This window comes from Scyliorhinus canicula, chromosome 6 (genome assembly GCF_902713615.1).
Source record: "Scyliorhinus canicula chromosome 6, sScyCan1.1, whole genome shotgun sequence".
In the NCBI taxonomy this organism is placed as follows: Eukaryota; Metazoa; Chordata; class Chondrichthyes; order Carcharhiniformes; family Scyliorhinidae; genus Scyliorhinus; species Scyliorhinus canicula.
Window position 1 is genome coordinate 182565559 of NC_052151.1, and position 22095 is coordinate 182587653.

Genomic DNA, 22095 nt, shown 5'->3' on the forward strand with positions numbered 1-22095 from the left:
GTGAGAATTATGAACTAGATATTCACAACATCTTCCCTCAAGAAGAACTGAAAATGCATGGCAGGGCTAAATCGCTGGCTTTGAAAGCAGACCATGACAGGCCAGCAGCACGGTTCAATTCCCGGGCCAGCCTCCCCGAACAGGCGCTGGAATGTGGTGACTAGGGGCTTTTCACAGTAACTTCATTTGAAGCCTACTCGTGACAATAAGCGATTTTCATTTCATTTTTTTTTCATGATGTGATTTAATTTATCCCAGTTAAAATATGACCACTTAGAACTGGTTATACATCTCAACAACTATCACATCACATGCAATACACACAATAATCATCCCTTCATTGTCTTTGATTCCATGACTTTGTTGACTCTGTAGCCAGGAACTACAGTCCATTTAAGATGAAACAGATTAATCAGACCAATCTTCCTACCTCCGGAATTGGGTGTATGACCAAGATATGCATCAGGACCCTGTGGAAAGTCTGATGTGCGGGTTTCCATGGGAATTGCCTGGGAAGTTTCAACTTCTGACGGTAATCCCCCTGTTACCCGGAATCATGAAGGAATGTCTCCAACTTTGAGTTGGGGTCCGGGGAGTCTTCATTGCCTGTTTCCTGGTACTTAGTTGGGTAGTTATCCAGGCAATGTTAGACAAATTAAACCCTAGTCTAACTCCTGGAATACTACATGACTGACCACTGCCTCACCCATTCATCCCCCCCCGACCACCCAACTCTGAATACCCCTCTGACGCTCCCCCCCAACTAACCTTCTCCCGACTACCCACAATCATCCAACATCCCCCACACCATCGACCACCCGACTACCCCCTTCCCCCGCCCCCGACCAACTGTCTATCCCCCCAAACCAAAGCTGACCATCTTCTGGCCACCCAACTACATCCCTTTTTAAAATAAATTTAGAGTACCCAATTCATTTTTTCCAATTAAGGGACAATTTAGTGCGGTCAATCCACCTACCCTGCACATCTTTGGGTTGTGGGGGCGAAACCCACGCAAACACGGGGAGAACGTGCAAACTCCTCATGGACAGTGACCCAGAGCCGGGATTGAACCTGGGACCTCAGCGCCATGAGGCAGCAGGGCTAACCCACTGCGCCACCGTGTTGCCCCATCCCTGATCAGATCTGACTACCCACCAGACCTGACTACCCCTTCCAAATACCCAAGCAACCCCAGCCAGACTCGACCAATACCTCCATGCACCATCCCGACCACCTGACTACCACCCGACCAGAACCAACCTGACTATCTCCCAACCAGACCCGATTACCCCGCCTGACCCCATTACCTCGCCTGGCCCGATTACCCCGCCTGACCCGATTACCCCGCCTGGCCCGATTACCCCGCCTGACCCGATTACCCCGCCTGACCCGATTACCCCACCTGACCCCATTACCCCCGCCTGACCCCATTACCCCGCCTGGCCCGATTACCCCGCCTGACCCGATTACCCCGCCTGACCCGATTACCCCGCCTGACCCGATTACCCCGCCTGACCCGATTACCCCGCCTGACCCGATTACCCCGCCTGACCCGATTACCCCGCCTGACCCCATTACCCCGCCTGACCCCATTACCCCGCCTGACCCGATTACCCCGCCTGACCCGATTACCCCGCCTGGCCCGATTACCCCGCCTGACCCCATTACCCTGCCTGACCCTATTACCCCACCTGACCCCATTACCCCGCCTGACCCCATTACCCTGCCTGACCCGATTACCCCGCCTGGCCCCATTACCCCGCCTGACCCGATTACCCCGCCTGACCCGATTACCCCGCCTGACCCCATTACCCCGCCTGGCCCCATTACCCCGCCTGACCCGATTACCCCGCCTGACCCGATTACCCCGCCTGACCCGATTACCCCGCCTGACCCCATTACCCCGCCTGACCCCATTACCCCGCCTGACCCGATTACCGCGCCTGACCCGATTACCCCGCCTGACCCCATTACCCCGCCTGACCCCATTACCCCGCCTGACCCGATTACCCCGCCTGACCCGATTACCCCGCCTGACCCCATTACCCCGCCTGACCCGATTACCCCGCCTGACCCGATTACCCCGCCTGACCCGATTACCCCGCCTGGCCCGATTACCCCGCCTGACCCCATTACCCCGCCTGACCCGATTACCCCGCCTGACCCCATTACCCCGCCTGGCCCCATTACCCCGCCTGACCCCATTACCCCGCCTGACCCGATTACCCCGCCTGACCCCATTACCCCGCCTGACCCGATTACCCCGCCTGACCCGATTACCCCGCCTGACCCGATTACCCCGCCTGACCCCATTACCCCGCCTGACCCCATTACCCCGCCTGGCCCGATTACCCCGACTGACCCGATTACCCCGCCTGGCCCGATTACCCCGACTGGCCCGATTACCCCGCCTGACCCCATTACCCCGCCTGACCCGATTACCCCGCCTGACCCCATTACCCCGTCTGACCCGATTACCCCGCCTGACCCCATTACCCCACCTGGCCCGATTACCCCGCCTGACCCGATTACCCCGCCTGACCCGATTACCCCGCCTGACCTGATTACCCCGCCTGACCCGATTACCCCACCTGGCCCGATTACCCCGCCCGACCCCATTACCCCGCCTGACCCGATTACCCCGACTGGCCCGATTACCCCGCCTGACCCGATTACCCCGCCTGACCCGATTACCCCGCCTGACCCGATTACCCCGCCTGACCCGATTACCCCGCCTGACCCGATTACCCCGCCTGACCCCATTACCCCGCCTGGCCCGATTACCCCGACTGACCCGATTACCCCGCCTGGCCCGATTACCCCGCCTGACCCGATTACCCCGCCTGACCCGATTACCCCGCCTGACCCGATTACCCCGCCTGACCCCATTACCCCGCCTGACCCGATTACCCCGCCTGGCCCGATTACCCCGCCTGACCCGATTACCCCGCCTGACCCCATTACCCCGCCTGACCCCATTACCCCGCCTGACCCGATTACCCCGCCTGACCCGATTACCCCGCCTGGCCCGATTACCCCGCCTGACCCGATTACCCCGCCTGACCCGATTACCCCGCCTGACCCGATTACCCCACCTGACCCGATTACCCCGCCTGACCCGATTACCCCGCCTGACCCGATTACCCCACCTGACCCGATTACCGTGCCTGACCCGATTACCCCGCTTGACCCGATTACCCCGCCTGACCCGATTACCCCGCCTGACCCGATTACCCCGCCTGACCCGATTACCCCGCCTGACCCGATTACCCCACCTGACCCGATTACCCCGCCTGACCCGATTACCCCGCCTGACCCGATTACCCCGCCTGACCCGATTACCCCACCTGACCCGATTACCCCGCCTGACCCGATTACCCCGCCTGACCCGATTACCCCACCTGACCCGATTACCCCGCCTGACCCGATTACCCCGCCTGACCCGATTACCCCACCTGACCCGATTACCGTGCCTGACCTGATTACCCCGCCTGGCCCGATTACCCCGCCTGGCCCGATTACCCCGCCTGACCCCATTACCCCGCCTGACCCGATTACCCCACCTGACCCGATTACCCCGCCTGACCCGATTACCGCGCCTGACCCGATTACCCCGCCTGACCCGATTACCCCGCCTGACCCGATTACCCCGCCTGACCCCATTACCCCGCCTGGCCCGATTACCCCGCCTGACCCGATTACCCCGCCTGACCCGATTACCCCGCCTGGCCCGATTACCCCGCCTGACCCGATTACCCCGCCTGACCGATTACCCCGCCTGACCCGATTACCCCGCCTGACCCGATTACCCCGACTGACCCCATTACCCCGCCTGACCCCATTACCCCGCCTGACCCGATTACCCCGCCTGACCCCATTACCCCGCCTGACCCCATTACCCCGCCTGACCCGATTACCCCGCCTGGCCCGATTACCCCGCCTGACCCGATTACCCCGCCTGACCCGATTACCCCGCCTGACCCGATTACCCCGCCTGACCCCATTACCCCGCCTGACCCGATTACCCCGCCTGACCCGATTACCCCGCCTGACCCCATTACCCCGCCTGACCCGATTACCCCGCCTGACCACTCAACTGCTCCACCATTGGCCTGACCTTTGAAACACTCGAAATTACAAAACCTCCACACAACTATAGGCAAATACACAGGCTCCATTTTATCACAAGAATAATTAAGGATTCAAAGCATGAGAACGATTTGAAAAACGAGTTATTTTCTCAGTGGTAATGATCCAGGGTTTATCTGCCACAAACAGCATCTCCTGACAATGACGGAACTGCCCTGCAACCAGTTCAACAATGTTTTTCATTCGAGGATATGGGCTTCGCTGACTAGGTCAGTCAGCATTTGTTGTCCATCCCTAATTGCCTTTGAGAAGGTGGTGGTGAATGGCTGATGGCTGCAATCTATGAGGTGTAGGTACATCCATGTGCTGTTAGGGTGTGAGCTTCAGGATTCTGGCCCAGCGACACAGAAGGATATATATTTCCAAGTCAGGATAGAGTGTGACTTGGAGGGGAACTTGCAGATGGTAGAAAGAAAGCTGAGAGTGTGGAAAGCTGAACAGAAAGAAAGACTTGCATTTCTGTAGCGCCTATCCAGACCTCAGAACAGGCCAAAGCGCTTTCCAACCAATAAGGTTGTAAAGTGCTCTGTAACGTAGGAAATGCAGGTAGGTTTGATAGGTTGAGTTCAGCTATGACCCCGCCTTGGTGGCGGAATGGCCTGGCTGGTTTCACCGAGTGATGGCCTCTTGCCGGGGGGTGTTGCGGCTGTGTGCGGCCTGTGGAACAGAAACAGAGGAGTGAATTCGGCAAGGGAGATTGGAGAATACACACCAGTGGCTCACTCAACCACCTCAGCCACCCAGAACTTGGTCATGTCCTGTCTGGTAAAAGTTGGATGTGAAAGAGTTGTGTCCCCTGAGGGTGGTTGTTCATAGATCAAGACTTCGCAGTAACGACGCGATAGCATAACAGTCACTAGAGTTCAACTGGGCTGTAATCAGAAAAGAAGGGAGAGTGGAACAAGGTGAAAGAAAGAAAGAGGGAATTCAGGATTTAAAATAAGAGAGAGAAAGATGAGAAAGAGAGCAATAAAAGAAAACAAAAGGACCTCTGGAGTAGCAGAAGCACGAAGTTGTCCAGCGTGCTGTTAAAGTGTGAGGGCCGAACGTACCAAGGCTAGCGCCCAAACTGCCCATCCTCTGCACCGCGATGGCTGGCTTCTGGCGGTGTACTCCTGGTGGTGACAAAAGCAGGGGTTAGCGTTACACAGTGCGATCCCGCGCAAATTGGATAAAGGAGGAGCGGAACTTCGGTAGGTGTGAGCGAGCCAGGTACCTGCGTGTGGCGGAGGATAGTCCCTGTTGGGGAACTCAGACATGGCTGGTCCTCGGAATGCTGGAAAGGAAAACGCCACCCTGTTAGTCAGCATTTTTTATTACGGCTTTCATACACAAACCTAAAGCAACACCCATTTTCAAAAAGACTGCCTCAGTAATTTGAGTAGCGGCCTACCCGATTGCTGCCCTCAGAGACATGGAGACAGAAAGTGACCTGGAATTGACACAATTCATTAAAAACCAGTAGATATGGCACCAACAGTAATCAGAAGAGTGAATACATTGTTGGCTTTATCTCAGGGGCCAAATAGGTGGGTGTAACACTTAAGATTAATCAGTACACGTCTGGTAGCCATATCATAAAAAGGATATTGAGGTGCAGGAGAGAATGCAGAGAAGATTTACAAAATATTATACAAGGAAAGTGCGAGTATATATATATATCAGGAAAGGATTGTCAGTATGGGTCTCTAAGGATAGGTGGTGGATGGAACGAATAGTGTCGAAGGGGGTGCTGCACAAACTTACAAGGGAAAAGGGAATGGAGGGTTACGATGGTAGAATTAGATGAAAAGATGGGAGAAGACGAGAGTGTGTCACATGTGGAGCATATAGACATAGACATAGAATTTACAGTGCAGAAGGAGGCCATTCGGCCCATCGAGTCTGCACCGGCTCCTGGAAAGAGCACCCTACCCAAGGTCAACACCTCCACCCTATCCCCATAACCCAGTAACCCCACCCAACACTAAGAGCAAATTTGGGACACTAAGGGCAATTTATCATGGCCAATCCACTTAACCTGCACATCTTTGTACTGTGGGAGGAAACCAGAGCACCCGGAGGAAACCCACGCAGACATGGGGAGCATGTGCAGACTCCGCACAGACAGTGACCCAAGCAGGAATCGAACCTGGGACCCTGGAGCTGTACACTAACATGGACTAGTCCGACTGTTACTGTGACCTATATCCTGTATACACCGGTTAGCGTACTGCGATCAGTCTGGATACTGCACCTCAGGAAGGACATATGGACCTCGGAGAGGGTACAGAGGGTATAGATTCACCGGAATGATACCAGAACTAAAAGGGTTACATTATGAGGACAGGTTGCATGGACTAGACTTGTATTGCTTTGAATGCAGAAGATTAAGGGGTGATCCAAGTGATGATCAAAAGAGTTAATAGGATAAGGTAGGACTTTCACAGTGAATGGTAGGACCTTAGGGAGGATCGTGGAACAGAGGGGCATTGGAGTTCAGGCGCACGGTTCTCTAAAGGTGGAGCACAGGTAGATACGGCAGTGAAGAAGGCTTTTGGCATGCAGGCCTTCATCAGTATTGAGTATAGAAGTTGGGGAGTTATGTTGTAGTTGTACAGGACATTGGTGAGGCCGCACCTGGAGTATTGTGTTCAGTTTTGGTGGCCTTGCTATAAGAAAGATGTTATTAAACTGGAGAGAGCGCTGAAGGATTTATAAGGATGTTGCCAGGACTCAAGGGACTGAGTTATAGGGAGAGATTGGGCAGGCCAGCACTTTTTCTTTGGAGCGTCGGAGACTGAGGGGTGATCTTATAGAGGTGTAGAAGATCATGAGAGGCGTGGGGAGGGTGAACACACTCAGCCTTTTCCCCCAGGATTGGGGAATCGAGATTTAGAGGGCATAGGTTTAAGTTAAGAGGGGAATGAATTAATGGGAACCTGAGGAGCAACTTTCTTTACACAGAGGGTGGTACGAATGTGGAATGAGCTGCCGGAGGAAGTGGCTGAGGCAGGGACAGTGACAACATTGAAAAGGCATTTGGACAGATACATGGATAAGAAAGGTTTAGAGGGATATGGGCCAATTGCAGGCAAATGGGCTTTTTGTTGGCATGGACCAGTTTGGGGCGAAGGACCTGTCTCCGTGCCATAGATTCTATGATTCTATGATAAATAGAAAAGGTCTAGAGCAAGATGGCATATCCTTAAATTATAAATCCAGGATTCTACGGGACATCACTTTCCAACCACATCTTCCTAACTAGTATCACAGAAACAGTTTCAATAATAGCCGACACTCCAATTGAATAGCAGCAGCTTCTTCAGCGGCCATGGGATTTATTTTACAGCCGCAGGGCGGGCTGCCCTGACGTTCTGCTTGGTGCGATGGTCCTTGGCTCAAGATGTTTGGTGGTGGTGGCTTCACGTACCACTGGCTGAGATGTTCCAGCCTGCCGTTTGGTCGTACTGCTGGCTGGTTTGGGAGTTGTGGCTGTGGAATATCTCCTCTGAGCCACGTGTTTCTCGGGATTTTATATTCCCCCCTGCTTGTCAACGGGATTTCCCATTGGAGACACCCCTGCCAGGAAACCCATGGGCGAAGGTTACGCGGCCGGCGGTAAACGTGAATCGCGACTGCAGGAGAATGCCGGCCAACATCTCTGACAGTCTAGCACAGGCATTGTCAAACTTGGGACCCACAGGTGGGTGGCAGGCAGGTGTCGGGAGGGTCACAGAGCCGTTGATCACGGCGCTCCCGATAGCACAAATCCCCGTGCAACAGCCGCAGCAGCCGGCTTTTAACTATGCCGGCTGCAAGCAGCTTTCAAAATGGCCACGAACATATTTTAAAAATTTGTCCGCACTGCGCATGCATGCCCGAGCATCGGTGCGCATGCGCAAAACTATGCGCATGCGCACTGATGATCAGGCACGCATGCGCAGTGCGGACAAATTTTTTAAAAATACGGCCGCAGCCTTTTTTCGTACAAGTTCGGGATCCAAAGGGACAAAGGGACCATTGGGGTCAAAGGGAGCCAAAACCATTTCCTCCATTTTTGTCAGCAACAAACAAGGTAAGAGAAAATGGTGGGTCGCGCAGGTCAGCCGGCGTGGATCGCGAAGGTCGGCCAGCCTGGGTCACGGTCGGCCAGCGTGGGTCGCGAAAGACGGCGGGGTTGGGTCCCGAAGGTTGGTCGGTTGGTAAAAATGGGTCCCCGGAAAAAAAGTTTGAAAAACACTGGTCTAGCACTCCCTCAGCACTGCACTGGATGTCAGTCTGGATTGTGTGCTCAGCTCTCCCGAGCAGTATTTAAACTCACAACCTTCTGACTCAGAGGGGGCGGTGCTACCAATTCTACTGCTGAATAATTTACAAGTGAAAATCAGTCACATGCCTTTGGTACTAACTGTGGTTACTCATAGGCTGGACGGTTTCAGAGGTAGATGATCCAACCTCTGACCTGTGACCCTGTGTCGAATCCAACACAGTACAAAATGATTGTGAAATGAATACCCTGGGATCCACAACTTCCTAATCTTTGCTTGGGTCCTTGATCTTGCTCCAAGAGGAAATGGCAATAACTGATCACCTTCCATTAACAATACTCCACCAGGCTACCATCAGAGCCCAGGCATTGGATGGACATATTCTAGCTCTTGGCCAACTTTCCTTCAAGATCCTCAGCCATCCTCTAAAGCAGTGACAGACGTCCTGAACCATTACCCCAAGGCCACTAACCTGCGTCCCTCAGTTCAAACATGAATGGCTGAGTGGGGGCAGGCTGCTCTGACGTTCTCCTTGGTGCGATGGTCCTTGGCTCAAGACGTTTGGTGGTGGTGGCTTCACGTACCACTTGTCTTGTGGTCGTACTGCTGGTTGGTTCGGGAGTTGTGACTGTGGAAGTGGGACTGGTGGTCTTCAGCTTCCCTGTGTAAAATACCCCATTCCCCAGAAAAGGAACAGATTCATATTGTCCTTTTTTGCAAAGTCAGGTATAACCAAAAAGGCCTTTTCCCCTCATGGCCTTTACAAATGACCCCCCCCCCCCCCCCCCCCCCCCCCCCCCCTCGCGTCCCCCACCCTGCCATCACATAAATATTCCCCCTCCCTGCCATCACATAAATATTCCCCCTCCCCATCACATAAATATTCCCCCTCCCCATCACATAAATATTCCCCCTCCACATCACATAAATATTCCCCCTCCCCATCACATAAATATCCCCCCTCCCCATCACATTAATATTCCCACCCCCATCACATAAATATTCCCCCTCCCCATCACATAAATATTCCCACTCCCCATCACATAAATATTCCCCCTCCCCATCACATAAATATTCCCCCTTCCCATCACATAAATATTCCCCCTCCCCATCACATAAATATTCCCCCTCCCCATCACATAAATATTCCCCCTCCCCATCACATAAATATTCCCACTCCCCATCACATAAATATTCCCCCTCCCCATCACATAAATATTCCCCCTCCCCATCACATAAATATTCCCCCTCCCCATCACATAAATATTCCCCCTCCCCATCAAGGTGGGACTGGCCAGAACTGAACATAGCGTACAAGGTAATCAGTAAGGGAATCAAGGAATATGGGGGTAAAATGGGAATGTGGAGTTGAGGATTATCACATCAGATGAATTGGGACCTCATTGACTGGCAGAACAGACTCAATGGGCCGAATGGTTTACTCCTGCTCTTATGTCTTATCATTTTATAGTAGAACAGTAGGCCATTTAGCCCATCATGCTAACACCAGAGCACAGGGTAATGATCAGAAGTGGGAAACATGGATGCTATTTCCTTGATTTCTATGCACAGGGAGACTGAACTATCCTCCCCATACATATCCCACACTCACCCAGTCCACATGCAGCTCTCTCAACACAGACCAGGACTGACTGATGAGCTCTATCCTGCCTGAAATATTGCATCCATTGATATTTTAGTGATTTTGTGACAACACATTGGGCGCAGTTCTCCGCTGCCCACGACGGGTCGGAGAATAGCGGGAGGGCCTTCCCGACATTTTTCCCGACCTCCCGCTATTCTCCCATCCCCCCCACGGCCGCCCTACGACACGAATCGCTGCTCGCCGTTTTTTACGGCGAACAGCGATTCTCCCCTAGCCGATGGGCCGAGTTCCCAGGCCTTTACGGCCGTTTTCATGAACGCGATCACACCTGCTCTCACCGTTCGTGAAAATGGCCGCAAAGTGCCGTTCCGGACAACGCACCACGGCCGTCCCAAGGGTGGCATGGGCCCGCGATCGGTGCCTACCGATCAGTCCGCGGGACGGCTGAGGGGCATGACGGCCCACGCATGCGCGGGTTTGACGCATATGCGTGATGACGTCATCTGCGCATGCGTGGGTTGGAGCCATCCAATCCGCACATGCGCGGCTGACGTCTACGTGTACGTCAGCCGCCGTGACCCTTGGCGCGCGGGCTTAGCGACGGTCGCTAAGCCTGCGATGCCGTGCTTCACGGGGCCGCGCTGCTAGCCCCGCCCGGGGGGAGAATCGGGTCCCGGGAGGGGGCGCGGAGGCTGCCGTGAAACACGGCCAGTTTCACGGCAGCCTTTACGACTCTCCGCATTTGCGGAGAATCGCGCCCATTATATCTGTGTTCAATCCATTGGGGAAGTAGTAAATAGGCTGATCTCTTTGCCTCAGTGCCATTCTGGGATGGTACTCTGGCCAGCATCGGGGCACCTTCCTTAGTGGGATTATATAAATGAAGTATAAAGGAGTGTGTTTAACTGGTACAATGCATAGCACAGAACTTGTTGTTCAGGTCCCAGGCCACCAGTTTCATGCCAAAATATTTACCAATCCTGATTCTCGAGGTTCTCGAAGGCAGAAATTCAAGGATTGATGGATATGTCATTCCTTTCTGTTGTTTGGTTCCTAGAGGAATAGGCAGAAGGAATGTTTGGTTAAAGTCTGCTTGAGGGATATGACAGTTGGTACATTGAGAGTAGCTCAGGTTGTGTCTGGGTGTCTGCCGTTGCTCTCTGGGTGGTAATCTCACCTCCGAGCCGAGAAACTTTTGGCTTCATGCCAATCCAGAAATTTGAGCACAAAAATTAAAATCTGAGGGAGTGCTGCACTGTCAAAGATGCTGCTGCTCCAGTGCAGCACTGAGGGAGCCCTACACTGTCAAACGTGCTGCCGCTGCTCCAGTGCAGCACTGAGGGAATGTTGCTGCTGCAGTGCAGCATTGAGGGAGTGCTGCTGCTCGAGTGCAGCATTGAGGGAGTGCTGCTGCTCCAGTGCAGCATTGAGGGAGTGCTGCTGCTGCAGTGCAGCACTGAGGGAGTGCCGCTGCTGCAGTGCAGCACTGAGGGAGTGCTGCTGCTCCAGTGCAGCACTGAGGGAGTGCAGTCTCTCCAGTGCAGCACTGAAGGAGTGCTGCTGCTGCAGTGCAGCACTGAAGGAGTGCTGCTGCTGCAGTGCAGCACTGAAGGAGTGCTGCTGCTGCAGTGCAGCACTGAGGGAGTGCCGCTGCTGCAGTGCAGCATTGAGGGAGTGCTGCTGCTGCAGTGCAGCACTGAGGGAGTGCTGCTGCTCCAGTGCAGCACTGAGGGAGTGCAGTCTCTCCAGTGCAGCACTGAAGGAGTGCTGCTGCTGCAATGCAGCATTGAGGAAGTGCTGCTGCTGTAGTGCAGCACTGAGGGAGTGCTGCTGATCCAGTGCAGCACTGAGGGAGTGCTGCAGTGCAGCACTGAGGGAGTACTGCTGCTCCAGTGCAGCACTGAGGGAGTGCTGCAGTGCAGCACTGAGGGAGTGCTGCTGCTCCAGTGCAGCACTGAGGGAGTGCTGCTGCTGCAGTGCAGCACTGAGGGAGTGTTGCTGCTGTAGTGCAGCAGCAGCAGCAGAGTCATTAACCTGAGCCCCCTGTTTGTTGTCTCAGATGGATGTATAACAATCCAGGGCACTGTTTGAAAAAGAGCAGGGGAGTTCTCCCTGATGTTGTGGGAGTGAACACAGTGAACCTGATTTTGCTGTGTTGATTGGCGGATAGATATTGTCATAATATGCACCCACGCACATCATGAGGTAAAAACAGGCAGTGACAGACACCCAGGTGAGCCAATCAATATACAGAACAGAACACGACCAATGACAAGACGGAGCCAAAGGGGATCTTCCACCTATAAAACACACGAGGCATCAGCACTCTGCCTCTTCCCACTGGTGATATCTATAGTGACAGTCAGGGTGTACAAATCATTCAACACCTCCTACACGTGAATCAGAGCTAGCCTGGTCTAGATAGTTAGCTTTAGTTACTTAGGGCAGTGGAGAGTCAACCCACAGGCAGTTGTGTGTTCTGTTACTAGAGTTCAATAAATCTCATATTGAACCAATGCCTTAGTTTGGTGTATACTTAATCGGTTAATTGCATCGTGTGCAATCCGTGTTACCCCAGGGTGAGCAACACAACAAATATTAGGCAGGGCACTGGGGAGAACTTGCTGCTCTTCTTCGTTTCACCCCATGGGATCTTTTACATTCACCTGAGAGAGTAGAAAGTGCCTCAGTTTAACATCTCATTGCATAGACAAAAGCGGTGACAAGGATTTTGATTTTGACAGAGACATCAAACCCGTGTCCAAGGATTATTTGTCAGATTACCAACCCTCCCAATTTTCCCAGGGATCTCCGGGAATTAAAAAGGTTAATCTGCGAATACTACTCTGAGCAAAAACATCCAGGCACAAATCATTTCATTTGACGCCTTTTGTTTATTAGTTATAATAAGATAATCATAGATTATCATAGAATTTACAGTGCAGAAGGAGGCCAATCCACCTAACCTGCACATCTTTGGACTGTGGGAGGAAACCGGAGCACCCGGAGGAAACCCACGCACACACGGGGAGGATGTGCAGACTCCGCACAGACAGTGACCCAAGCCAGGAATCGAACCTGGGACCCTGGAGCTGTGAAGCAATTGTGCTATCCACAATGCTACCGTGCTGCCCATTGTATAATGAAGATGGACAAAACACTGTTTGATCGGGCAAAGTGGCTGGAGGCAAGAGGTCATGTGATGTAACCTCCAGGAATACCTCCAACCAGGAAGTTCCCTTCCAGTCGGGGAACACTTGAGCAGTGAAGAGGCATTCAGCCTCTGATCTTTGGGTAATGGTTGCCCAAGGCAACCTTCAGGACGCGCGACAACGCAGAATTGCCGAGCAGAAACTGATAGCCAAGTTCCGCACACGTGAGTACGGCCTCAACCAGGATCTCTCACTACATTTACCCCCCACCATCTGGCCTGGGCTTGTGAAATCCTACCAACTGTCCTGGCTTGAGACAATTCACACCCCTTTAACCTGTGATTATCCCTCTCTCCAGTCGCTCCATCTGGACCTGCAAAGACTTAATTACCTGCAACGACTCTCATTCAAAGTATCATCTTGCATCAGTGGCTTTGTCTATATATGTGATTGGGGAACCTACCTCTTCCCTTATCTGAGGAAGGAACTACGCTCCAAAAGCTAGTGATTCCAATAAACCTGTTGGACTTTAACCTAGCGTTGTAAGACTTCTCACTGTGCCCACCCCAATCCAACCCGGCATCTCCACATCATACATCCAACCAGACCTGGCATCCTCAATTATTTAGTTGAGTAGATGGACAGCGCAGTGGCGCAGTGGTTAGCACTGCTGCCTCATGGCGCCAAGGACCCGGGTTCATTCCCGGCCCCGGGTCACTGTCCGTGTGGAGTTTGCACATTCTCCACGTGCCTGCGTGGGTTTCACCCCCACAACCCAAAGATGTGCAGAGTAGGTGGATTGGCCATGCTAAATTGCCTCTTAATTGGAAAAAAATAATTGGGTACTCTAAATTTATTTTTTTTAATTTTGTTGAGTAGGGAGGGTTAGTTTGATTACAAATTAGTTATAGTGTACAAAGTGCTCATTAAGGCCACCTTATATCTGGCAGGAAATGTTAGTACAAAGGGATAGCTCAGGTAATAGTTAATCTTAAAGGGAGCTCCTCTGCTAAACCCACGCAGACACGTGAAGAAGGTGCAAACTCCACACAGACAGTCATCCAAGGCTGGAATTAAACCTATTCCCTCAGCTTATTTTCATTCACACCAAACACAATCTGGTCCTGAATCATGGAAGATTCCACCACTGAAAAATTACAGATTTTAGCTTTTAACTTTAAATCAGTGATGAAATAATCTATGGGACCTTTCTGTTTTCTGTAAACGTGATCTAAGCACATAGCGTTCATAAATATCATCCTTTCTGGGGTTGCAATGAGCATCAAATCTTTGAATTACTGCGTTAAAATTTTTACTATCTTCATCGTTTGCAAATTTTAACGTATTAAACACAGCAACCAGCCTCCTCGAACAGGCGGTGGAATGTGGCGACTAGGGGCTTTTCACAGTAACTTCATTTGAAGCCTACTTGTGACAATAAGCGATTTTCATTTCATTTGCTTCGGGCTCTGCCGCTGTTAGGAGCATCGCCTCTGATTGATCTCCTAAATTTACTGCAGTAAGAAGCAGATTAAATTCCTGATTAAACACACGTCGGTTGCTGTCCACATCACCGTGAAATCTGAGTCTCTTTGGTGGCTTCAACAACTCCATGTTGTTCATCCTTGCATTCTGCAAAATCTTCAGATCTCTGTGAACCTCGTGGCAGGCTGATAGATTTTTTTTCTCAGTGTTTAAAACCATCCAATGCTGGTACCATGTAATGTTCTTGTTGGATGGCCTGATTTATATTACAAGAACATTTGTAGCTAAAGCTATAAATGATTTATTAAGATTAACTGAGGGTCAGCTGTATACAAAACAACAGATGAATAACAGTATGATCATGCACAAGCAACCTCTCTTTTACAGCTCTTCAGTCATTCTGAGATCATCTGACTCTAACATTCTCTTATATATACTAATGAGACTCCTAGTGGTCAGTCGGTAAATTACAATAACACCCTGATAACACTACATCATGCTCTGCTCTCCTCCTGAGTGAGATTTTATTACAGGCGCTTCTTAGCTGCAACAACTGACCACACACCCTACCCTAATTCTCATACCAATACAGCCAAATCACAAAATCAAGTGTAACATGGAACAAGCAAGCCTTTCTATCTGAGCTTGCAAAATTAATGTGAAGATTGGGAATGATTACCTGACACGACGAAAGACTCTCTCCACCTGGGGAGCGACAGCGATCGAAGGCCATAGGAGAAAGTCCCTTTGTAACTGGAGCTGCTGGGCACCTTCCGCACGTGAATCTTTCCTCCACTGTTGTCGATGACACCACTGCGACAGAAAATGGGCTAAATAATATCTCCCTGCTCCCCAGATAATTACCATCCTCATTCTCAATCCCATCCCTGTCTCTGTAACCCCCTCTACAGCCCTGCAACAATCTGAGGTCTCTGCACTCCCCCCACATCACCGCATTCCCCGACTCCCATCACTCTGGCCTGAGCGTTATCAGATTAAATTTGAAACTGAATCAAATAAGGAGATATTAAGATCAGGGTCCAAAAACGTGGTTAAAGTTTTCAACTCTACGGGAGGGTCTCAAAGGAGAGAGAAATAAAGAGGTTTAGGAGTGAATTACAGAGGCCAAAAGGAATCCGAAGACATGCTGCGGAATAATAATCACTTATTGTCACAGAGTAGGCTTCAATGAAGTTACTGTGAAAAGCCCCTGGTCGCCATGTTCCGACGCCTGTTCGGGGAGGCTGGTACGGGAATTGAACCCGCGTTGCTGGCTGTGTCCTGCATTACAAGCCAGCGATTTAGCCCACTGTGCTAAACCAGCCCCTATTCCTTGTCGGTGCGATCCACCGCTCCGCTGGCAGTGCACTCACGCCCGGAGGCTTCCCGACGGCGTGGGGTACCCACAATGGGAAATCCCATTGGCCGGCTGCTGAAACAGAGGGTGCCGGCGAGGATGCACCGCTCAGGGAAACACGGCTGCAGACCGGAGAATCCCCCTCCGTGGTTCCCAAAGTCGGAGCAATTACAATTGAGAAAGTGCACGAGGCCAGAATTGGAGGAATGCAGGGATTTTGGTGGGTTGAAAGGAATTGCAGAAATAGGGAGGTGTTAGTGAGTTGGACCAAATTTCCAAGTGCATAATCACAGGAATAGGAGGCAACCATTCAGCCCCTCATTTCTGTTCTGCCATTCAATACTTTCAATGCCCTTACCTAACAAAAATATATCAATCTCAGTGTTCAAATTTTAAATTGTCCCCCAACCTCAATAGCTTTTGAGGGAGAGAGTTCCAGATTGGAGCTCCACCTACTGGGAGATGATACCAGGTCAGCACAGCCTGGTCCTGCTGATGTTTGGTTTGAATGGCCCTTGAGCAATAAAGTTAGTATTAACATCAATACGCTACCATCGGTTAAAACTCAACCACCACAGGATGGTGAAAAATGATTCATCCAATGGAATCATAGAATTCCTGCAGTGTAGAAGGAGGCCATTCAGCCCATCGAGTCTGCACCAGCCCTCCAAAAGAGCATCCTTTCTAGACCCACTCCCCCGCCCTATCCCATAATCCCACCTAACCTTTGACCGCACTAAAGGGTAATTTAGCAGGGCTAATTCACCTAACCTGCTCATCTTTGGACTGCGGGAGGAAACCGGAGCACCCGGAGGAAACCCGCGCAGACGCGGGGCGAACTTGCAAACTCCACACAGACAGTGACCCAAGGCCGCAATTGAACCCGGGCCCCTGGGGCTGTGAGGCAGCAGTGCTAACCACTGTGCCACCTTGATGAAATCAAGGCTCCACTCATGATATTTGCTTTTTTAATCATGGAAATTTCAGAGTGAACCTTTGGGAATATTACAACTATTCCAAATCACAGAGCACAGACGCGGGTGGAGGAGATTTGGGAATTAGTGACTGACTCTTTTAGAGAGAGAGAGCACAGGAACATCCAGAAGGAAAAACACTTCTGACCAGCAATCTTATTTCCCTGTTTTACTGGTTTCCCTTCTGGGAGTGCCAAGGAATGGGTTAAGTAGTGAGCTTTTTCAGAGAGAACGGATGTGACAATATAAGGTACAGAGACAGGAGTATGTTGTGTGGCCCTTCAAGCCTGTTCTGCCATTCGATAACATCATGGGTGAACTCAACTCTACTTCCCCACATTACCTCCAAAACCTTTAGTATCCAAAAATCTGTCAATACTTTCCTTGAATATACCTAACAACTGAGCATGCACAGCTCTCTGGGAAGACAATTCAAAGATCGGCAACTCTTTGAGTGAATACATTTCTCCCCATTTCAGTCCTAAATGGCGAAGCCTTTATTCTTATACCAATGCCCATAGTCCTAAATTCTCCAGCCAGAGGAAACGTGCTCTCAGAATCGAAGAATTTTCTGTTGCAATGAACTCACCTCACCTTGTTCTAAACTCCAGAGTGCATAGGCCCGTTCTACTCAATCCCTCCTCGTGGGACAACCCTCTCAGCCCTGGAATCAATCTAGTGAACTAAAGGAGCACAAGAAAAATGGGCTGAATGGCCTCCTTCTGTATTGGTGTACTCTGCCACTCTAAGCAAAATGAGCCCAAGTGGCCAATAGTCGCCAAGGAGAGAAATGACAGCAGTAAAATGTTATAAAAAGCAGGTTTACAAAACAGAAAAATTGTTGACCTGTGAATAGCTGCTCCACAGACACTTGACACGGATGCGTAGATGTCAGTGCCCCACACGGCCTGCTTCGCGCCCAGACATCCTGGTGGGCACCGGGCTACAAATTCGGACACCTTTATCTTGCCCGCTCTGATATCACAGTCTATCTGAGGAACAGCTGGAGATAGAAAACAGACACTTAGGGCGAGATTTTAACTCACTTAAATTATATTGACTCACGAAATTAAAATTAGGCCTTATATTATAATCAAACATCGCCCTTCAGCTACCATGCCCGAAGAGGGTGTTGGCAGCCCTGGACTTCCAATGGATTGGTTTAGAACATAGAACATAGAACAGTACAGCATAGAACAGGCCCTTCGGCCCTCGATGTTGTGCCGAGCCATGATCACCCTACTCAAACCCACGTATCCACCCTATACCCGTAACCCAATAACCCCCCCCCTTAACCTTACTTTTTAGGACACTACAGGCAATTTAGCATGGCCAATCCACCTAACCCGCACATCTTTGGACTGTGGGAGGAAACCGGAGCACCCAGAGGAAACCCACGCACACACGGGGAGGACGTGCAAACTCCGCACAGACAGTGACCCAAGCCGGAATCGAACCTGGGACCCTGGAGCTGTGAAGCATTGATGCTAACCACCATGCTACCGTGCTGCCCCACGTGGTTATGCTTCGCAGTGTACTGCTAAGGTTTACTGTTATATCTTTGAGTTTGCCACAAAGAGAAACGGTATGGAGGATCCCACACTCTGGATTCTTCCACAGGATGAGGTTTTATTCGGAATGTCGCTCAAACAATTTCAGATGGAGAACTGAAGACCACACTGCTGATGTCACCACATATTAAGTGACCAATCACCAGCAGGATTTATTCACTGATGCATAACATTTATCATTACCTTCTGCAGTACGGCTAACCAGAAAACACTCTGCCTCACCTGGAACTGTGTCCAGTTCAGGCCAGTCCCACCTTGAACACTGTGTCCAGTCCCGGTCAGGCCCACCTGGGACACTGTGTCCAGTTCAGGCCAGTCCCACCTTGAACACTGTGTCCAGTCCCAGCCAGTCCCACCTTGAACACTGTGTCCAGTTCAGGCCAGTCCCACCTTGAACACTGTGTCCAGTCCTGGCCAGTCTCACTGTGAACACTGTGTCCAGTCCTGGCCAGTCCCACCTTGAACACTGTGTCCAGTCCTGGCCAGTCCCACCTTGAACACTGTGTCCAGTCCCGGTCAGTCCCACCTTGAACACTGTGTCCAGTCCCAGCCAGTCCCACCTTGAACACTGTGTCCAGTCCCGGTCAGGCCCACCTTGAACACTGTGTCCAGTCCCGGTCAGGCCCACCTTGAACACTGTGTCCAGTCCCAGCCAATCCCACCTTGAACACTGTGTCCAGTCCCGGTCAGGCCCACCTTGAACACTGTGTCCAGTTCCAGCCAGTCCCACCTTGAACACCGTGTCCAGTCCCAGCCAGTCCCACCTTGAACACTGTGTCCAGTCCTGGCCAGTCCCACCTTGAACACTGTGTCCAGTCCTGGCCAGTCCCACCTTGAACACTGTGTCCAGTCCCAGCCAGTCCCACCTTGAACACCGTGTCCAGTTCCAGCCAGTCCCACCTTGAACACCGTGTCCAGTCCCGGTCAGTCCAGTTTTGATTGATTGATTGTTACATGTACTGAAGTACAGTGAAAAGCATTTTTCTGCGGCCAAGGGAACATACATTGTAGACAAAAAGAATAATCAACAAAGTACATCGCGAAATTGTAATTGGTTAGTGCAGAACAAGGGCCAAACAATGGAAATACATGAGCAAGAGCAGCATAGGGTGTCGTGAATAGTGTTCTTACAGGGAACAGGTCAGTCTGAGGGGGAACCGTTGAGTCTTGTAGCTGTGGGGAAGAAACTGTTCCCATGTCTGGATGTGCGGATCTTCAGATTTCTGTATTTTCTGCCTGATGGAAGGGTCTGTAAGAGCGCAAAGCCTGGGTGGGAGGGGTCTCTGGTAATGCTGTTTGCCTTCCTCAGGTAGCGGGAGGTGTATACAGAATCAATGGGGCAAACTTGTTTGATGAGTTGGGCGGAGTTCACCACACTCTGCAGTTTCTTGCGATCTTGAACCGAGCAGTTGCCATACCAGGCTATGATGCAGCCGGATAGGATGCTCTCTATCGCACATCTGTAGAAGTTTGAGAGAGTCGATGCAGACATGCCAAATTTCTTTAGCTTCTGCAGGAAGTAGAGACGTTGTTGGGCTTTCTTGACTGTTGCATCAACGTGAGTGGACCAGGACAGTCTGTTGGTGATGGTGACCCCCCAGAGACTTAAAGCTATTGACCATTTCCATTTCGGAGCCATTTATGTAGATGGGGGCGTGTATCATACTACGCTTCGCACTACGCTTCCTGAAGTCGGTGTTCAGTTCCTTGGCTGGCACCCAGGTGGCATCGCTGGGGTACCAGGCTGGCATTGCCAAGGTTCCCAGGTGGCAGTAGCAGTGCCAATGCACCACCTGCCCAAAGGGCAGGCAGCTGGTGACCTCCGATCCCCTTGGAAACCTCCACGAGGGCCGTTCCATCTGATCCCCGTTTGTAGGGACCAGTGCTGAACGGTGCTTGCCCCAGGCCTCTGAGGCAAAGGGGTTGAATCTTAAAGTCTCAGGTATCTTGAGAATCTGCTCATTAGAGTAAGCTTAGAGCGGGCTGCAAGGTAGCACAGTGGTTAGCACTGTTGCTTCACAGGGTCCCAGGTTCGATTCCTGGCTTGGGTCACTGGCTGTGCTGAGTCTGTACGTTCCCGCTGTGTCTGCGTGGGTTCCCTCCGGGTGCTCTGGTTTCCTCCCACAAGTCCCGAAAGATGTGCTGTTAGGTGAATTGGACATTCTGAATTCTCCCTCAGTGAACCTGAACAGGCGCCGGAATGTGGCGACTAGGGGCTTTTCACTGTAACTTCTTTGCAGTTTTAATGTAAGCCTACTTGTGACAATAAAGACTCTAAATATATATAAGGGGCGGGATTCACATCGCAACGTTTCAGGAAATCGCGTTGGACTTCGCGGGGGGCGGGGGGGGAGGTGAGTCGGGTAGGTCCCGGGAGAGGGATCTCTGGCTTTCTTCAGCCATGATGCATCACCAGAGTTGCTTTTCTGGCCGTAGTCTCAGCAGCCGGCCTAGGAGCAGGGCTTCAGAGCCTGCCTGGAGAGCTGATCCCTGAGCCTAGCCCCCGACACTGCGTGGGAGCTGGGAGACAGAAATTCCAGTCAGGCTTTAACATTAGGCCTGATTGGCCTTGAATGTTCCTCAGCTGGCTCCCTGTCACTTGTGGGTGGGTAACTGTTCTAATCGCCATTCCATCTCAGGGTAACTTACCCTGGGCAGGATGGTGCCCAAGTGCCAGCTGGGGAGGGAAATCTTCACGTCTGCCTCCCCCCAATACTTGCCCCCACATGGGGATGAAAATGTAGCCCCTGAAGTGGCAAAGGGGAAATCCTGATGTATTTCAGCAGCAAGTAGGTTCTGAAATGGGGAGATTGTGACGTGCTCCTGGTCAAACTGGCCCTTTGCAATTGTCATTAGCTTATGGTCTCTCGGTATTAACATAATTTTAAAAATAAATTTAGAGTGCCCAATTATTTATTTTTTCCAATTAAGGGGCAATTTAGTCTGCCAATCCACCTACTTTCTCTGTCCACCTCAATCCACCTCGACTTTCTCAGAAGACTGAGGAAATTTGGCATGTCAGCGACAGCCCTCACCAACTCCTACAGATGCACCATACAAAGCATTCTTTCTGGTTGTATCACAGTTTGGTATGGAGCCTGCTCTACCCAAGGTCGCAGGAAACTACAAAAGGTCATGAATGTAGCCCAGTCCATCACGCAAACCAGCCTCCCATCCATTGACTCTATCTACAATTCCTGCCGCCTCAGAAAGGCAGCCAACATAATTAAGGACCCCACGCACCCCGGACATACTCTCTTCCACTCCTTCCGTCAGGAAAAAGATACCAAAGTTTGAGGTCACGTACCAACTGACTCAAGAACAGCTTCTTCCCTACTGCCATCAGACTTTTGAATGGACCTACCTCGTATTAAATTGATCTTTTCTCCACACCTTGCTATAACTGTGACATTATATTCTGCAGTCTCTCCTTCCTTCCTTATGTATGGTATGCATTGTTTGTACAGCATGCAAGAAACAATAATTTTCACACTACATGTAACAATAATAAATCAAATCAAATCACCTAACCTGCACATCATTGGGTT

The 22095-nt window shown here is 51.2% G+C and overlaps 1 protein-coding gene across 2 annotated transcripts in view; it reads right to left on the reverse strand.

Moving 5' to 3' along the window:
* The window catches only part of vit (vitrin), an 88385-nt gene that overhangs the window by 27467 nt on the left and 38823 nt on the right, over positions 1-22095 (reverse strand). The window contains exons 4-9 of one of the 2 annotated variants that reach the window (XM_038800588.1): positions 17823-17979; positions 15325-15458; positions 10984-11061; positions 8875-9063; positions 5369-5428; positions 5142-5267 (exon numbers count right to left, since the gene is read on the reverse strand). In XM_038800588.1, coding sequence (XP_038656516.1) covers positions 5142-5267; positions 5369-5428; positions 8875-9063; positions 10984-11061; positions 15325-15458; positions 17823-17979 — 744 coding nt within the window. The remainder of the gene's footprint in view (positions 1-5141; positions 5268-5368; positions 5429-8874; positions 9064-10983; positions 11062-15324; positions 15459-17822; positions 17980-22095) is intronic. The other variant, XM_038800589.1, reaches the window with a different exon arrangement.